This window comes from Manis pentadactyla, chromosome 16, assembly GCF_030020395.1.
Source record: "Manis pentadactyla isolate mManPen7 chromosome 16, mManPen7.hap1, whole genome shotgun sequence".
Taxonomy (NCBI): Eukaryota; Metazoa; Chordata; class Mammalia; order Pholidota; family Manidae; genus Manis; species Manis pentadactyla.
Window position 1 is genome coordinate 15,988,958 of NC_080034.1, and position 20,547 is coordinate 16,009,504.

At 37.6% G+C, this 20,547-nt stretch overlaps 1 protein-coding gene across 2 annotated transcripts in view; it reads left to right on the forward strand.

Moving 5' to 3' along the window:
* Nucleotides 1–20,547, forward strand: part of KHDRBS2 (KH RNA binding domain containing, signal transduction associated 2) — a 546,913-nt gene that overhangs the window by 509,036 nt on the left and 17,330 nt on the right. For both annotated transcript variants that reach the window (XR_005030941.2, XM_036916275.2), the window contains exon 8: nt 17,851–17,909. Coding sequence is in view for 1 of the 2 variants with exons in the window: in XM_036916275.2 (XP_036772170.1) it covers nt 17,851–17,909 (59 nt within the window). In the remaining variant the exon portion in view is untranslated. The remainder of the gene's footprint in view (nt 1–17,850; nt 17,910–20,547) is intronic.

A 20,547-nucleotide genomic window follows, 5' to 3' on the forward strand; every position in this document is an offset into this window, starting at 1 on the left:
ATTCCATTCACAATTGTATCAAAAAGAATAAAATACCTAGGAATAAACCTAACCAAAGAAGTGAAAGACCTATACCCTGAAAACTATAAGACACTCTTAAGATAAATTAAAGAGGACACTAACAAATGGAACTCATCCCATGCTCTTGGCTAGGAAGAATTAATATAGTCAAAATGGCCATCCTGCCCAAAGCAATATACAGATTTGATGCAATCCCTATCAAATTACCAACAACATTCTACAACCAACTAGAACAAATAGTTCAAAAATTCATATGGAAACACCAAAGACCCCAAGTAGCCAAAGCAATCCTGAGAAAGAAGAATAAAGTGATGGGGATCTCACTCCCCAACTTCAAGCTCTATTATAAAGCCATAGTAATCAAGACAATTTGGTAGTGGCACAAGAACAGAGCCACAGACCAGTGGAACAGATTAGAGACTCCAGACATTAACCCAAATGTATTTGGTCAATTAATATTTGATAAAGGATCCATGGACATACAATGGGGAAATGACAGTCTCTTTAACAGATGGTGCTGGAAAACTGGACAGCTACATGTAAGAGAATGAAACTGGATCACTGTCTAACCCCATACACAAAAGTAAATTCAAAATGGATCAAAGACCTGAATGTAAGTCATGTAACCATAAAACTCTTAGGAAAAAATATAGGCAAAAATCTCTTGGACATAAATATTAGCGACTTCTTCATGAACATATCTCCCCAGACAAGGAAAACAAAAGCAAAAATGAATAAGTGGGACTATATCAAGCTGAAAAGCTTCTGTACAGCAAAGAACACCATCAATAGAACAAAAAGGTACCGTACAGTATGGGAGAGTATATTCATAAATGACAGATCCAATAAAGAGTTGACCTCCAAAATATATAAAGAGTTCATGCACCTCAACAAACAAAAAGCAAATAATCCAATTAAAAAATGGGCAAAGAAGCTGAATAGACAGTTCTCCAAAGAAGAAATTCAGATGGCCAACAGAGACATGAAAAAATGCTCCACATCGCTAGTTATCAGAGAAATGCAAATTAAAACCACAATGAGATACCACCTCACAGCAGTAAGGATGGCTACCATCCAAAAGACAAACAACAACAAATGTTGGTGAGGTTGTGGAGAAAGGGGAACCCTCCTACACTGCTGGTGGGAATGTAAATTAGTTCAACCATTGTGGAAAGCAGTATGGAGGTTCCTCAAAATGCTGAAAATAGACTTACCATTTGACCCAGGAATTCCACTTCTAGGATTTACCCTAAGGATCCGGCACTCCAGTTTGAAAAAGACAGATGCACCCCTATGTTTATCACAGCACTATTTACAATAGCCAAGAAATGGAAGCAATCTAAGTGTACATCAGTAGATGAATGGATAAAGAAGAGGTGGTACATATACACAATGGAATATTATTCAGCCATAAGAAGAAAACAAATCCTACCATTTGCAACAACATGGATGGAGCTAGAGGGTATTATGCTCAGTGAAATAAGCCAAGCGGAGAAAGACAAGTACCAAATGATTTCACTCATCTGTGGAGTATAAGAACATTGGAAAAACTGAAGGAACAAAACAGCAGCAGAATCACAGAACCCAAGAATGGACTAACGGTTACCAAAGGGAAAGAGACTGAGGAGAATGGGTGGGTAGGGAGGGATAAAGGCAGGGAAGAAAAAAGGGGGTATTATGATTAGCATGTATAATGTGGGGGGTGGTGGAAAGGGGAGGGCTGTGCAATACAGAGAAGACAAGTAGTGATTCTACAGCATCTTACTATGCTGATGGACAGTGACTGTAATGGGGTTTGTAGGGGGGACTTGGGGTAGGTGAGAGCCTAGTAAACATAATGCTCTTCATGTAATTGTAGATTAATGATAACAAAATAAATATATATATATATATATATAGTCAAGTACTTTGTATAAGTCTATAGTAAGAATAGTTAGAGAAACAATTTCCTTAGTCATTTGAATGATGAGTCTCCCAAGGGAACTTAAAGAGGTGCTCCAGGCAGTAACCTAAACCTGTTTGATCATTCATGGAGATCAGGACGTATCAGCATGTCAGCTCATGCTCATGCAACTCAGTTTGGAAACCAGAGACACCCTCAACAGGAAAATACTAGGCAAACCATATGCAGTCAGAGCTTCAAAAATGGGAAGCATTAGATCATCTTAAACTCTTGGAGAACCTGATGTGTTGCAAAAAGCCCAGATTAAGGCCAGTTAAAGGACCTAAAGTGGAATTCTGGCCCTAAAAGATAGATAAATTATGTTAGGTTCACCAAAAGACAGAAACATATTTAACAGATAAATTAATCGACAGACTTAAACAGTCAAGAATGTTCATGAATGTGTATAATTTGTCAAGGTATAACAATAAGGGGTGGTGGAGACTGTGGCAAACTGCAAAGTATGTACTCTATCTAAAGCAACTATGTTCTATTCAACTTTATTGTGGCCATATAGTTACGTAGAATTAGAGAATAGATGCTTTTATCCCCCAAGAAGATCTGGAAATCTACCTTTTTTCATTACTATTGCTGCATAACGAGTCATCCCAAAAGCAAGTTGTATAAAATAACCATCTTTGTGATGCTCTACTGTGCTTGAGGATTTTGTGCATCAGGAATCTTAACAAGGCTTATAAAGGGGCTTGTTTCTGCAGTCCTTTGGGGCCTCAGCTGGGACCCCTAGGGGGCTGGATTCATTTGGAGATTTTTCTTTCATATACTAGCAGTGGACGCTGGATGTCAGCTGATGCCTTAATCAGGGCTGTGGTTCGGAATGCTCACCCAGTACTCCAGGCCACTCCGTGTGGCTTCCACACAACATGTCGGCTCAGAGCACCAGATAGGAGTATCCCGAAGAAGGAAACAGAAGTTGCACTGCCTGTCATGACTTAGCCTCATTCTATTAGTTATAAGTGAGTCATAAATCCAGCTGAGTTCAGGAGAAGGGGTGTTAGACCTCACCACTCACTGGGGGACTGGCACTGTTCAAGGACAGAAAGTTTTGTTGTGGCCATTTTTGGGAAATACAATTTGCCATATCAGTTTTTCAGTGCAATATCCTGATTTTTAGGTGCCGGCAATTAAGTTTTTTAAATTAAACACTTCAGAGTTTAAACCAAACCTTTCTACCCATAGCCAAAATCGCTGTTTTCTAAATTCTGCTCTACACGAAATAATCAAGATAGGGAAGTCAGTATCCAGAAAATGTTCTCAGGGGTATGGTAATAATCAAGTCCTTCAGAAAAGCTATTTCAGGGCACTGTATGGTCTGTGAAGGATAATTCAGGGTAGACTATTTGGAGACAACTAGGGTAGAAGACAGGCATGCAAATAAACACATTGTATGTGATGAGTACTATGCTAGGAGGACGTGCAAGAGGATTTGAGAGAACATAGGAGGCCATCAAGTGGAGGTTAAAAGAAAGTACTAGAAGGCTTCTCAAAAAAACTGATGGCAAGCCTCAGTTTGACTGGGTAAATATTGAATTTAGCCAGGCAAGGGTATCATCTTGAGCAAAGACATAAGCATATGATTCATGACTGAAGAACTACATAACCGTCAGGCGGATGAGACTGTGAAATACTTGGGGGTGGCAGGACGTTTAGTTGCCATGATGAGAAGGGAACAGGAAAGCCTAGATCTAGCACTCAGAAACCGGAAGGCTGAGGTTGGTGACACATCTAGAAGTTGGTAAAGTCAGATTCATCTTTGGAGAAAATCATGATCATTATTTTTCTGCATCAGGCTGATCCGGTCATGTGAGCTCCATAAGCTCTCCGCGAGTTGCTGTTCCGTCCGTTACTGAACAATCTTTCAGTCCTTTCTCTGGTGTCTTAGTCAATTTCCACTTAAAAATCCCTCCGGGTCTCGTTTTTTTGCACTTGCACACTGGAAATGAGAGGAAGGGAGATATTTGTCTTGTAAAGCCTAAGGTCAAGATAGAAAATATGGATCTTTATTATCTTTAAACTGTAAAGTGGGAAAACCAAAAACAAGACACTTTAGATCCTGGGCAAACCTCAGAAAAGGAAATAAGATTTATCTCAGATGCCTGTGGTATAATAATATTATCTAAAATATAGATATTATTAATTTGCCATGATTAGATTTTCCTTTATAATAACCTCAACATCTTATTTTACTGTTTCATTAAGTTATTAGTTATGAAGGGCTTGCTGTTTTCTAGGTGTTAGAAATAGAATAATGAAAAATACTGTGCAGTCAAATACAGGCTCACAATTCTATAGTTGCAATACCATGGCCCAGGTGTTTCATACTGTTTATATATTTAAAAGGCAATGCAATACATATATTATGTATTGCATATCATTCCAGTGGCATCTCGTCCAAAAATATATATTAATATTATTGTATTCAAATATATGAGTAACTAAGCAGGATGTAAATGCTATAAATAGCCTATCACTTGAGGTCAGAATTCTGTTGCCTAATGACTTCAGACATGCAATTTAAGAAGAAATGTTTGGTTTCAGAGTTTTTGGCCTTGGAATGCAAGTATAAGCACTTGTGGGCTTACATTCCATAATATTCAGCAATATTGAACTGTAGAGGTGTGTGAGAGACGCAGGAGGGGTCTGAAGGGCGAGGCAGGAAACACTAACCATCGCTGAAGGAAATGCATTTCTAATAATAATAACCACCACAATACAGAACAGTCACTGTGTGCAGACACCTAAAGTAGGCACTTTATAAACATGAGTAGTTTTATCCTCATATTGCAAATAAAGAAACTTGGATTAGAATGTTTACATTGCCCGGGACTGTACAGTTTAAAAGGTAAAAGTTCCAAGCTATGAACTGATTTCTATCCAATTCTAAGGACTGGGCCTTTTTGTACTAATACCATGTCGCTTCCCAAACACCTTAGTCCATTTTTTAATACCTCAGCTTATTAGGAAACTCTTAAATGGAAGTAACATCTCCATTTATATGCACTGATCACCAACTGGCTTTGTGAAGCTACACATAATGAATCTGGCTTTGTCCATGTATTAGTCTTTCTATATCAAGATAATGTCCCTCTATCGATGTGCAATCCAGAGGGTGACAGAGAACATTCGTGACTACAGTTCTTCACCCACCCCACTGTGTTCATGCCATTTGCTGTGTGATTTTTCAGACCCTCTCAAAAAAGGGGCAGGGTATATTTTCCTGACTCCTGATTATTACATATCTTCCTTTCAACTAATTAGACGTCACTTCTAAGCCCCTGCACATCAAGAGGACTGTGTGCTTCCCACGGGCCCTCTTGCTGTTCCCATGAGAAGAGCTTCCCCCGGTTGCTGTTGCACCCTTAGTCTGGGCCCCAGCGTGAACCCATGGGAAGCCCAACCTCAGGGAAGCCCAGCACAGCTGGGCCATAGCCTGGAACAGAGCCTCAGCGAGCCCTGCCGGGATCAGCAAACCTCCAGCCAAACCACAACACATGACGCTTATCATTGTATGACGCTAATATTTTGGGCTTGTTTGTCAAGCAGTATTATTGTACCAGTAACAGGCCAGTATCCAAGGTAAATCAACACAGAAACATGGTTTTCCTTAACTGCTCTTAGTATATTGTGACTTCTATTTCACCAGATACCCTCCTTGTTCTCCTATAAAACCATTCCAGTTGTCCGAGTGTCCGTCTTAACGTGCAGCACAATGACCTTGAGGTACATCATATCAGATGAGAGTTGACTGGTGCAAAGGATGGTGTTATTAGATCCTGTGTTTCTTGCTTTAAAGCCCTTCAACATCATCTGACCATTTTTGGGTTGTGACTATGACACATTATTGGGTTTTATTGAATTTGTTTTCAACTGAAAACTTAGGTTTTTTTCTAAGTAAATTGCTGTCAACCTAGTTCTAACACCAGCCTACAAATTTACCATTGATTTTTTTTTTGCACCCAAACACAGAAATGCACATTTATCTCTGTGACATTTCACCTTGTTTAGGCCTTCTGTTGTTGATTTCGAGATACTTTTTTTGAATACTAATTCTTAAAACAGCATATCAGTTACACTTCTTAGCACACTTTATTTTTCTTTATTAAATACTTGGCAAAACAATTTTGGGGGGGAAATAGTATCAAGGACAAAATGCAGTAGCAGTCTTTAAATTGACATTGACCACTAATTAAAATCCCATGAGAACGGTTGTAAACATAGCCACAAATCTACATGGCTGTAACTGTCAGGCAGCTTACAAATTATTCACAAAGAAATTATGCATTGTTTTAAAGTAGTCATTCATTTATTCAACAACCATTCATTAAATATCCCTGTTCTGGGTCTGTGTATTCAAAACAAATAAGGCACAACTCCAGACATTGATTTATTTACAATTAGTGTACTTTTTTTTTTTTACCAAGTATGACCCTGACTTCTGCATCAAAGACACCTGCAAATAAAATGGCAGATTTCTGGACCCCTGCTGAGGTCATCTGATTCAGAATCTCAAGAATGGGGCTTAGGAATCCACATATTTCACCCAGTATCCTTGTGATGCTTATTCATACTGGATATTAAGAACATTGTGCTAGAGGAAAGGAGAGAAATTTTGAAAAAGAATTCTAGACAGTGAGAGCTGCTCAACATGAAGATGTGGGTGAGGTCTTACAGAAGGCAAGTAGGAGAGACAACCACCTTGCCTGGGACATCAGATAAAGCTTTAGTAAGAGGCTGACCTTGGAGCTGGGTCTCAGGAGGAGGATGAATACCTTCAGAGGTGAGGAAGGAGAGGAAATTCCATCTTGATGGATAATCCCCACTTGGCGTGGAGTCCAGAAAGGATTTGTGACTTTGGAAGACACTCCACCATGTGAGGCTGGAGGATAAGGTCATAAGGGAATGACAGGCATGAGGCTGCGTGGATGATTAGAACACAGATAGAAAAGGGACGTGTGTGTTGTTGTAAGGAATTACCTCTCACAGTCTGAGGATTAGAGAACAGGGAGACCTGAAAATACCCGGTTACAGCAAAGCATGTCACAGTGGTGGTGCACAGACTCAGGGCCTCACCCGACTTGTGATGCTCTGAGAGTATCTGGATGTGTGGCCTTGTTTCCTCACGTAAAGAAAAACCTTGTCCAAATGGAATCACTGTTACCAACTCATATATTCTTTCCCCATACTTTGTTTTATTTACTTAAATTTGCAAAGTCTGGGGCATGCAAATGACCCTTGAGTAAGTAACAAGTGGCTCTGGAACGCTACAGTCAGGTGTGACTGCATTTGTATCTCTAATGGGGAAGAATATAAATCACCATTAACACACAACCATAGCGCAGCTTGCACAGGTGAGTTCAGTCTCAGAGTCAACTAGATTAAAGTAATTGAAATAATTAGAAATTATGCTGTTTACAGCACTGAAATCTTACTGATATTCATGAATTATGATTTAGCCAAAGAAATCTGTGTATACAGTTAGAATTATGTCCGTTTCAAACTAGGGTTCAATAGCTTCTGTGTATTTGTACCAAAAGCATGCAACAGTTCATTTAATAATGTCATGTACCACTGAGCCTAATTAATCAGTCAGTTGGAAGTCTTATAGAAAATAATTGCTATGTTCTAATGATAATTCCACACAACAAAACAGAAGATTAATGTTTTTGTTATAAAACTGCTCACCCCTCATTTATGTAATACAGGGTGAAAGTAAGCAAAAAAATACAAGCTAAATTGGAAAAAAAATGACTAAAGAATGATTAAAATGGTCTCTATGAAAAGAGACCCTTTGCAGAAATGTATGCTCAGGGTAGGACCAGAAAACAAAAGCATATCTAAATGTATTTTCTTTCATTTGGAGCATAGGGTTGCTCTCTCAAAACATCCATTTTCTATAAAGGGTATCATTGCAGAGCTGATCATAATTCTACACTAGATGCCTTATATAGATCATCTATCTTGATCCTTAATCTCTGAGCAGAACAAATATGTTACTTTCCTCATGAATAATCAGCCTATATTTCATCCTGTGAACATTAAATACCAGCTGCTGAAACTTAAGCAGGCATGTATGGTTATTTCATGTTTCAGAAAATTTTTAAGAATGTGAACTCTCCATCAGCATTGCAACCTTTATGAATATAAAAAAGAGCAGCTTTATGTCCACGCCTTCATTGACTGGACCATCACCCACTATTCATATTTATTGGGTGCCTGCTATGTACTAGGCACGTCTGGGTTGTCTTGGGTCAGCTGGTTAACATTTGAGGTAGAGATCATTACTGCCATATTAAAGGTGAAGAAGTTGGAGTTCAGAGAGATTAAATGATTTCTCCAAGATGGCACATACTCAATAAAAATGGAAAATAGCAACTCTGAGTTTTAAGTTAAAATACCTGTTCATCTGCATTCTGTGTTTCATTTTTAGAAGAAACACTGATTTTCCTCCACATGGATCAAAGAATGGGGACCTCTGCTGTTCTCCAACTTGAGACTGTGGAGTTTTCTTACTCATAATGAGTTACCTTTGAGTGGGAAATTTACATCTTTGACTTTCTCAAAACTGCCAGGAAAAACAACTGCAGAGGATGGTTCCATTATCCATCTATCCATCTACCTTTTTGTAGTGTATTTAGTATGTTAGTTAATTTTGGAAGACACAAATTTGTGTTACTGTACTTAGACCCAATGGCTGCTCTAATGTATGGCTGCTGTATAACTCAGCCTTCTGTCCCAGCACTACTGATTGAACACAGTGAATAAAGGAATAAATAACATAATAATAAAATTTCAAAAACATTTGAAAACTATGCAATCTTGATGGAATTTCAAGAATAACTTAGAAATATAATATCAAAAGCATTGATCTTTTCCCTTGTCAAAAATCTGTGAAAACCACTGATATTGGGGAATAGAAAGGGGTATTTACATTTTAGTTGAAGCAGTTACATTCAAAAAGGAACACATTTCATTAACTATTTTTGAGCACACACACACACACACAAAATGATTGACATATTTCAATTTTTGAATAATAATAGATTATTAAAATAAAAGATTTTTAAAATTATTTTGATTATTTCTATACTAGAAATGTATAAAATTAAAGTTATGGAGAAGAGTTTAAGGGTTTGATTTAAGGGTTTACTTTAATACCAAGTTTTTATTTACTAACAATATGAATGCCAAGTTAGTGAACTCTCAGCAAAGCAAATGATCAGAAAGGTTAACTTGTATGTTTTAATTCTACAGTTGGCCTCAAAATAAAGGTCAATCTCTAGATGGAATAATTCTTGAATGGAAAGTGAAATGTAAAATATGTCCACATAGGGGTAGTTAAATAATTTAAGCTATACACTTTTAATCTTTAAATCTTATTAATTCCAATGGTATTGTACCTATTGTTATAATTAAAAATATGAGAGTAAGAATTTTAAACTATATGTATATGGATTCACTCATAATTAGCAGTTATATATGTTTTATTTCCCATGCTTTCTCTTTATGACTGGGTGTATCATAATTGTGTTTTATATCCATCTGTTTTAATAATTCAGAGTATTTCATTTCTAAACTCCTGAAATTAATTGGTAGCAGCCTGATTAATATTATGAGTTTTTACTTCTGTCTTCTTATAGTGTTAATCATAGCAGCTGATTCAAAAACCACCACTCACTGTACAATGTAGTTATCAAAATTCATGTACATTTGGTTGCTTTTCAAAGTGTACCTGTTTTGCACTCATTCATCTACACACTAGATTTACAGCTTTGTTAAACAGCACTTTCATGGAACGTTATCAAATTTAACAGAAGGATTTGATCGTCGTATAAATGGATATAGAATATAGAAATAAAGGAAGTTCCAGTTTACAATGTAAGGGTGGGAGCTGAGCTAAAATTTATGTTTACATGACAAGTATTTCTGGAAGCACAGTATAAATACACAACATGGCAAGGTCTCAGTGTTAAAGCTAGAACAAATTTTAAGCGTACCCAGCTACTTCAGTGCTGAAAGTAGCTGGGTAATTGCAGATCCTTCATACTGATACATTAATCAAGAAACCTTTGTTTCTTCTTCTAAAATACTTCTATCTTTGACTTTTCTTCAATTAAGGAAGTAATTAATGAAGCATTAGTTGAAATTCACTCTCATCTACGTCCTACACACAATCTTCAGCTTAGTCAAGTGTTAGAGGAAGGTTGAAATGCAGGAGAACATGGCATAATCAAATGCACCTGGAACTATGAATGTGGGCGCTTTACTCTTAGGAGGGCCACAAAAAGCTGTGCTGTATTAGTAAAGCATGGATCTCTGGTAATGTTTATATCCTATCAGGTAAGCAGTTGAAAAATTAAGCAAAGCGTTGATTTTTAACATACTGAATTCTCTATTTTTTTCCCCACTTTACACCAGTCTAAACTGTTTAGTTATATGAACCTGCAGAACGGTTCTCATCTGTATCACTGCCAGCAGCTCTGGTTGTCCAAAAAATTTCCTTCTCATGTTTGGTTAGTCTCACTGACTTCTGAACAAGTCTGTTCCACCATCACTGTGGTCTCTCCTACCACATGAACACGAGCACCAACTGACAGATAGTGAAGCACTGTTAGAAATGTGTGACTATGTCACAGGTATGTTCACGAAGAACTTGCTTGGAAAAGTAACTTGGTTATGATGAAGGTATTACTTAGTTTCCTAGAAACCAAATTTCATCTTAATTCTTTTTTCCTGTTGTGTTCATTTCCATTTAATGAGTTGTCTCAGTAAACTGCTAACATAGTCTATTTAGGGTAAAATGCTCCTCTACCCACCAAAAAAGAACTGAAAATTTCCATCTCTGAATTTTTCTAGTTTTGCAATTGACCACTAATAAATTTCTGATATTTTCCTGCCTTCTTTACTCCACATATTTGTTAATTTTTCCAAATATTCATGATCTTGTGTCAAAAATGCCAAAATGTTATGTGGAATTTTAGTGATAATTTGATATTATTTAATGAGTCAGTTCAGCTAACATGTTATATTCTGATTTGATATATGATGCCAGTCCTAGGAAAATTATATCTGCTATAACCACCAGAGTAATTAAATTCCAAATCAACAGTAATTGTCATAATTTTAATTAACACTTCCATAATTGTGACAGTGTGTTTAGAAACCTTGATAGATATATTTTTTAAAATATAAGATAGGATAATATTGAATTCAAAATTAAACATTCAGGTTACATTTATACTGAAATCATTTGTCCACTTTCACTCATATTTCAAAATAATTAAACAACATGATACATGAAACAAATGTAATAAATAGGGGCTCTCTGAAATAATGATGAAAAGCATATAGCAATACCATAGTTGACTTTCTGTAGCCAAGTAATACATGTTTTTAAAGTTGAAAAATAATATAAAAATGTAAAAATCACACATGCATTAGTCAGTTACATTATTTTTAAGCTTTTAATCTGAATTTCATTCATGTCAGAAAATAGATGAGTTTTTCTCTTTCACTATTCCCATGCTGTCAGTATAAGTGGATATCTCTTTTGAAGCATACAAAAAAGCATTATAATGATATTTGTAGCAAAATGTTCTAAGATTATTCATGTTCAAATACAGTCATCCTTTCTTTGAACTCTTATTCAATCATTTATTCATTCAGTGAATATTTACTGAATGCCTATTAATCTTCAAGGGATTGCTTTAGTTTCCATCTATATTCTTTTGAGTACAGGCTGAAGTTGCATAACAATATCCACAACTCAGTGGCCCAAACAAGAGAAAAACTTATCTCCCCCACAGACAACAGATGAGATAAAGTAGGTGGGCTCTACTCCATGACACCATCAGAGTTCCAGGCTAATGGGATGCCATCTGTGATAGTCAGTTTGGGTTGCTATAGCATCTGCAAGCCAAAAGGGAGCTCTTACCAGAACCTAACCATGCCTGCACCTTGATCTGGGACTTCCAGCCTCCAGAATCCTAGGAAATAAGTTTCTGTCTTGTTGTATCCTCACAAGGCAGAAAGAGAAAAAGAGAGCTCTCTGGGGTCCCTTTAAGGGCACTAATCCCATTCGTGAAGGTTCCACTCTCACGGTCTAATTATCTCCTGTAGCTCCAGGGGAAGGGTGTTTCCAGCCTGGGACGAGTCCCCCTATGAAACCAGTGAAACCGAAACAAGTCAAGGGAAAGGGTAGATTGGGAGAAACCATTTTTTATTGCTCACAGCGTGCTTGAATTCACTAGCTAAGCCTGGCCCCATCTGTCTCCTCTGACCACCGCATATGCTCTCTCCTTTCTCCCTGGTCCCTGCTAGCCAAGCCCACATGGGGCTCTGCGTCTCTGCCACTTGGTGCACCCTCTATTTCCTGCCTGCCCCTTCTTGGAGGAACTCCATTGGTGGATCCTTGGTGACTGGCAGACACCAGACCAATTATGTACCAGGAACAAAGGGGAGGAGAGAATAGCCTTTTTCCTCACCACCCCTTGACCCAGATCATAGAGAAGCTCTACAGTGGTAAACACCTATTGATATGTAAATGAACTAAGGCTAGGTGGAAGATTCTGGAAATTCTGCAATTTACCCCACACCTCCCAATACCATCACAATTGAGAGTAAAGATCTCAACATATGAATTTTGGGAGACACGAAGTTTCAGTCCATTGCACCATCATTAACATGAGTCTTCCAAATCGACTCCAGTCATTGATATTTCCAGCCAGTTACATACAGATTGAAAAGAAGTAGAGGACAGGGAATTTTATTTTATGCAAATCATGAAGAATTTGTACTTATCACTTTGTACATAGCCATACTCAAATGTAAGGGAGACTAGGAAATGTAGTCTTCAGATGGTCAGTCTCTCTTATGGAAGAAGAAGTGAATAGATTTTGGAAAGGAACAGCTATAAGTCTTCCATGGCCTCCCCGTCTAGTCATCCAAATATAAGTGAATACCCTTCTTCTCATTAAAGCAAAAACAAAACAAATAAACAAATAAAAAAGATGCCTACTTCATGCCTGACAGAGAAAATCCAAGTTCAATTCCAATTACTGAAACCAGCTCAAAATCCAGAATCACTGGGAAATATGCAGATGTCTACATTAGGTCTTAATATGGTTCTTTGAAGTCTGGCAACGTATAAAATAGTAGAGTATCATTCCTGCTCTCAAGCTTCCTCCCCATACAAAATGCCCAATATAAAGTGGTGGGGAACGAACAGAATAACTACAATAGAAACTTTCATGGGAAACACTGAAGGTTCCATAACACCAACTACAAAATTCTGCCAAGCAGAGATTAAAAGACACTGAGGCAAACAGCACTGAGGTGAGTTTTTTGGTTAGTGCATCTGGCAACCTTGGTTATCTTATCTAGAAGATTATTCCTTATCCTAATGGATAAATGGCCTTACCCATGGCCATATGTGAATTGTGAAAGTAGAGCATGCCCTCAATTGGGACACGACAGTTTTTGCAGCGTGCTTCCTGTGCATGCATGCTTAGGGAACTGAGGATTGTTCCAGGGGTCATTTACAGTAGAAAAGTCTAATGGGAAGACGTGAAGGCATCTTTGCACAACACTCACCATCTCTTGCTCTTGGGGCACAGAAACAGTTGACTTCTCCAATCCTGGCAAACCCCAAACTTCTGAACCCTCTCTTATTTTAAATTATAGAACACACACACAAAATTAGGCAGAGATAATTTCCCTAAGCAAGATTCTATTCACTTTTGTTTCTTCTGGAAAAATGGCCCATTCTTACCGGAGCTCAGTATCTTCTGTAAACTTCTAAAAGCAGCAAGGATTGTCCAGCTTTTACCCATAGTGCCAAAGTGTACATGGTGGCCACCTTTTCACTGGCAGTGGCACAGCAAGGGTCAGCAGCTTTCCACCCTACAGCGTTTTTGTCTTCCTTGCACTCTCCATGCTTCCACTAAGCTAATGTCCTATATTTGGGGATTTTAATGGCAGTTCCATACTTCTACATACTGACTTCACTATTCAACTAAATTATTGTAACAGAGATACTCAAAATTCAGGAGCTCTAACAAGATTTTAAAAATTACATTTTTCTCCTAACAATCCCTGAGGTAGGCAATGGTGTAGAATGAGTCTGCTCCAGTGTGATCATTCAGAGACGGAAGTCCCTCCCAGTTCACAGCTCATGACTTTCAAGACACTGCTGTTATTTACATGGTAGAGTCCAGATCATCACTTTGAGTGCATTCTACCAGCTGAGGAGATGACAGTGCACAAGTTCCAAGATTAGGAACTTGTTGTTAAATTGGAAATGACCTCAAGGTTGCCACCCTCACTTCTGTGCACATCCCATGTTTCCTGACTTGGACACAGGGGCACATCTGTCTGCAAGGGTGGCTATGGAGCATATCTACTTGCTGCACAGCTATTGGTCCATGTGAGATATTTTCCTATAGAAGAAATGAGAATAAGTGATGAGAACAATAAGCAAAGGTATGAATCTCAGAGTCCGTTAAGATTATTATGTTATGTTTCCTTTAGTTTGAATTATCCATTACTTTCCAGATATATGTTCTGCTGTCCCCTTTTTAGAGTTCTGAGAGCTAAAATTTCCTGATGTGTGTATCATTTATGACAGTAACTGCAGCTTCTTTGTCAGGGTCCCTCTCACGACTGTTCATTTTCCTTCATCATCAATTAAATTCCTTTCTTCATCAATTAAAATTTTAAATGAAACCAGTGAGAAACATATTAATGCCACTAGATAGTGTTTGGTGCTCCTGGTCTTCACACAGCACACAAATCAAGCTTACTCACACAAAAAATATGGACTGTGTCAAAGGCAGGGGGGATGCTGAAAGTGCCCTCATGTTTCTCTCCATCCTTATAAATGGGAATGCTGCTTGTTAAATCGTATTCTCGTGAGCGTCACTGCTTGATCATCCGGGGAGTCAATATAACAACTCTCAGGAATTTGCTGCACATATGTGAGGATTCTCAGTTGGGTTCCATCATTTCTATTAAGTTGAGTATAGGAAACAAGAGATAAACATCTAGCCACCAGCCAGTGGCTTCAGACTGGCTTTAGTCATTCAGAAGGATGAGAAAAAAAGCCTATTACTGTACATTTTTTTCCCAGATAGTTTGTATGTAAATACCCTGGGCAATGAAGGCTGGGCTAGATAACCTTGTTTTTGTTTTCTTTTTTACCCAGCTACTTTACACTAAAATTGAATTTGTGCCTTATTAATTGCTTCCCAGAAAGATAAATATAACCAAACTTCTCTCTGTCTCTCTTTTCATTTCTAATATATAGACTCCTTTTCCTTTAGGCTTCTCTTCCTGTCAGTGAACTCTCAAGTATTTAATAAAATGAAGCCTATAGGATCATCTTGAGGAATAATGACAACTACCTAATTTTAAGCCTTTTATCTTTCTTTCCAACCTAACCCTCTGACATCTATTGCCCCTTCAGCCCTTATACAATTTGGTATTGATATTAAGCTATTTTCTTGCCACACCTTTACATACTAAAAAAAAGGTGCAATCTTATATAAATTTATAAATTAAGATCCTGGCAGGACTTTAAATAAGGAGGTTTCTTTGAGGGAAAAATATAGTTTATCATCAATATTTATAAATCCTTAAGATAAAAATATGCATTCATCATTTAAGTACTAAGCTAAGTAAAAATAATTTCTACTTTTTGTATAGTATCTTTAAAAATTATGACTTGATTACACTAGGCTACTCATGTAAATGGTGTTTAATCTGAGTATGAGCAATTCACTGTTTTATTCCATAAATACTTACTGAGCAGCGATCATGCACCAAACATTGTTCTAGGTAAATCAGCCTGGACAATGAAAGCAAATGAGACCAAGCCCTGTACCAGGGAGCTTTTACATTCTAAAAGTGGGAGACAGCCAAGAAGTTAATAAATAAGTGTACATTCCAGAGGTTACATAATATGCACAGTGGTGATTTATAAATGCCAAGATGGGCAAAGCAGGGTTAGATTGAGTGTGTGCTAGTTTACATAGATCAGTGAGAGAAACCTCTCATCAGAAAATTTGAGTGAGTTCTGAAAGAATGAAAAAAGGGACAGTTAAATATTTAGGAAAAGCATGTTCCAGGTAGTAGGGATAGCAAACATATAGGTTTGGAGACAGTAATCATAGTGTTTTGTCATAGTTAGGGGGCCAACGCCCCCCTCCTAAGTATAGTAAGCAAAGGGGAAAGTAGTAGCAGGTAAGGACTAAGAAATACTGAGGGGTCAAATTGTGGAGACAAAATAAGAGGTTTTAGATTTTTTCCTTAATGATATGTGAAGTTATTGATGGATTTTGAACAGAGAACTAATATGATCTAACTTCATTGAGAATTACTTTGACTGCTATGTGGAAAATAGAAACAGAGACCAGTTAGAAAGACATCATCTGTGTTTGTGTGAGAGACCGTGACAACTTTAGCCATAGTCATACCTATGGAGATGTTTAGAACATTCAACTTCTGGGTAGATTTTCAAGTATAAGTGAAAGAATTTGCTATTGGATTGAATATTAGATAAGAGAGACAGGAGAGGACTCCATTGTTTTTGGCATGAGTAATAGTAATTAAGGTGTTACCATTTATAAAGATAGGACGAATTTAAAAGAAACAGGACTGAGTTGGAAAGAAAATCAAATTTTTATATGTGAACATGTTAAGTTTGACGTCCAAACAGAAATATACAATAAGCAACTGGATATATGAGACAGGGAGGAGGTAAGGCTGGACGTAAAATTTGGAAGTCATCAGATTAGAGATGGTATGAAGGCTGCAGAATCGGATGAGATTGCCTAGGGAGTCAGTGGGAGTAGAAAAGAGCAAGTCTCATCCCTGACCTCAGTGGCCGCGATAATAAGGAAGTACCAGTAAAGAATGAGGAAATGAAGTAAGCTAAGAGGACATCTGAGAAGGAAGTCAAGTGTTTGAAGGAGCTGGAAATGATTAGCTTTGTTAAATGGTGCAAACCTAAAATGAGGACCAAGTCTTAACTATTGGATTTGAAAATGTCGAGATATTGACAGTGAAGACAACAGCCTAATGGGAATGTCTTTAAAATCATAGGGAAAGAGAGGTGGTAAAGAAGTAAATAAAGAATCTGCCTCTTTTCAATAAACTTTGCTGTAAAGGGGTTCAGAAAGGGATGGTCGCTAGAAGGAGGCATGAGAATAGTGAAGGCTTTTTGAGGATAGAGACATATAAGATGCTTGGGTGCTAATGGGAACGGTGCCTTAGAGAAGGAAACTTGCTGCAGGACAAAGTGATGACATTTTTAATGGGAAAAGACTAAGTAAGTTGAGTGACAAAGGGTATTTCTCAATTATTGAAATGTAGAAGCATTTAGTAAAATACTAAGTGAAAAGAAGTAGCTTATATATTTGAGAAGTGCATGGACATGCTGTGGAAGGGCTACAGGGAAGTATAAATTTAAGTTCAGTGTTCAGAAGTGAAGATGAAATTGGTGCATTTCTCTTAAGGTAACAGCATTAAAGCCATACATGATTGACCAGATTGTCATCTTGTATAAGACTGTTTTTTTGGAAATAGACCTGTTATAACTCTCTTCTTTATAGATTTTGAAGTATAATACTTGCATTTTAGGGGAAATGTGATTTATAAAATTGGAAGATAAAGAAGTACTGAGCCAGCATGAGAAATCATAGCATTCCTTGTCAATAACCTGTATTTTTCTTTCTGAGTATTTCTTTAGGTTTGTGTTTTATGCCTAGAGGGTCTTGTATATTACCTTGCACACATTTTGCTTTCAAATTCCATGAGTTTCTGGGTTGATTCTTCCTGATTGCAGTAACATTGATTGCTGTCTAAATCTGTTGCAGTGTGTCTGAATACTATGACTGTGGTCATGGAGTAAGTGAGGATGCCTATGACAGCTACGGTAAGACCTTTTCTTTACTAAAACTGTGAAATCAGAGCATCCATCAGACGCTGACAACTCAGAAATTACTTCTCTCTTTCTCCCCCCAGTTTTTACAGAAGTCCAGACTAAATTGATTTATGTAATTCCAGAGTGAGAATTGACATACAGAGCCAGTGCCAGAAAATTGTACAGATCAATTCTGATCAAAATTTCAAAATCAATTAATCACAATCATAGATCATTTTCAACAGCAACTGTGAACATTCTGGATAGTGTTTCATATGTTTTACTGTGTCCATTGTCTAGGTCATTGATTGGATGATAATGCCGTGTCTGCCTTGCTGTCACAAAAATCATCAGAGTTAAATTATTTTAAAACTATTAAGGGCAGAAAGTGCAGCTTTCAAGGTATTTTTTTTATAGTGTAACTAGTTCTTTAAACTGCCAAATAATGTTTGGCTCATAAGAATTAATAGTCAGTAAGCATGCCAGTCTATAAGATGAATTAATTTCAAAACTACATAGTTTAATTAAAATACCACTTAAAATTAATTATAATTCAGTTCATTAAGATTTATTGCATGTCTGTGATATATAATAGATAGTTTCTGGTTCCTTAAAACACCTATGCACATCACCAGTTGACCACTTTGAGAAATAACACCCAGTTAAATGTTTCCAGTCCCAGATTTTTATTTAAATAATACCAAGGCCACTCTGTTCCTCTTCATGGGGAGATGGTGAATGCTGCCTGTATGTGCGGCTCCACATGGTGAAGGCATGTGCTCCGTCTGGATGAGGAAGGGGAGGTCCAGGTGTCACTAGGAGAGGAGGAATCGCACTCCCTTGGAACCAGAGCCACCAAATCGACTCACTTCTCTGGGTAGAATATCATGAGGCTGAGCTCAGAGGTGGAAACAGAAGTATAAATCACCACCACAATGGCTGCCATTCATAAGATGATTACTTACATATATTTTCTCATTTATTTCTTTGTGATAAAGAGAAATATTAAGAGTTTTTAATCTCCTTTTTATAATGAGGGGACTGAACAACAGAGGTTACATCAAGGTGAGAGTACCAGATGTGAGGCAAAACTGCTGATAGACTCATCAGTGTTTGGGGTGCTGTGAATTGCTACCGCACATGGAGTACCTATTACGACTCTGTACTGAGCCATTGAGAATGACGACTAGAGATTACGGAAATAACCCTCATTAAGCATTCTATGGATATCTGTATAATCTAATCCCCGTTAGACTCATGCAGTATACGGGAAAAAAAGGATCTGGGACTTGAAACCTGAGTTTGTTTTGATGGAAGGATATTTCACTTAGTGAGATTTCTCTACATCCTGCCAGATGCTGTCCCACTAATCTAAGGGGAGGAAGGTCTCCAACAGTATTTTATAGGAAAAAGATAATTAATCCCAAATAATCATTAGGCTCACCTTCCTCCTCTGGATTCTTCAGCACCAGATTGACCTAACCTTCTGCTGCTGTGAGAGATAGGGATATTCTCCAAAACAACCTAAAACTATTTTCAGAAGTTATTTCACAGAAAAAAATAGGTAATGGACAAATTTACAGAGGTCTGGCTCAACTGGTGAGCTGCCATGGAAAATGCAGCTTTCATTTTGTACTCTATATTTTTCTCTCATTGGAAGGAGGGAGTCAAAGGCATTATATGATGTTTGACGTGAACAATAGTATCCACAGCTGTAGCCTTCTCCAAAGCCACATCACGTGGGTGGGTAGCCAGGCTGAGCCGAGAGATTGCCTAGTATCCCAGAGCATCCGCAGTGAACACCATGGCATTCTCTACATTCAACATGGCAAGAAATATATGTCCATGTTCCAAGCACATTCTTAATCACATAGGAATCAAGCCACACGCCTTGTGTGGTTCATTACTGAGGATGATAGATAATAAGACACAACATGGTCTCTTCTTTAATTCACTCAACTTTGTACACAGAGGTATTGCTGGGCCCTGGGAATATGACAGTATACACAATAGACATTGTGTTTCCCTGGTTCCTGTTGTCTACTGCTGAGAGATACTACAAATAAACAATTGTACTGGATCATAAACCATGCAATACAAATAGAAGGTCAGAGAACATTGCTCATGTAACAAATATTTATTTAATGTCTAACGTGTTCTCAGTTCTGGAGATACTACAGTGAACAACCTCTTGAACAACCTCTTGAAGCTTACATTCTAATGACAGGATATACTATTATTTATAAATCACTCTTTTTAAAATGGAATTTTCATCTGCAAAATACAGTCATGTATTTTATACTTGGCACATCAATTTGAGTAAAATCACATCTATGAGCCTTCCTTTACAGAATTACATGCCCTGAAATCAGTGACAGGGATGACTTTGATGATACCAACTGTGTAGTTATAAGAGATAAGATTTCTGTTTCTCAATTATTCGCATTTAAAATGTTAATACCATGTAAAGCAACAGCGTAAAGGGCATGAATGTAAACAATTGCTTCTCAGAACTTCTAGTGGAGGTACAGGAGCCAGGATCAGAAGACATGCTCACCTCTGTAACCTATGGATTCTTTCACTGCTTTTTGTCATTTGGTTCTGCTTCAGCATAGTCCAGAGACAACACCCTTTGCTTTAGAAGCCACAC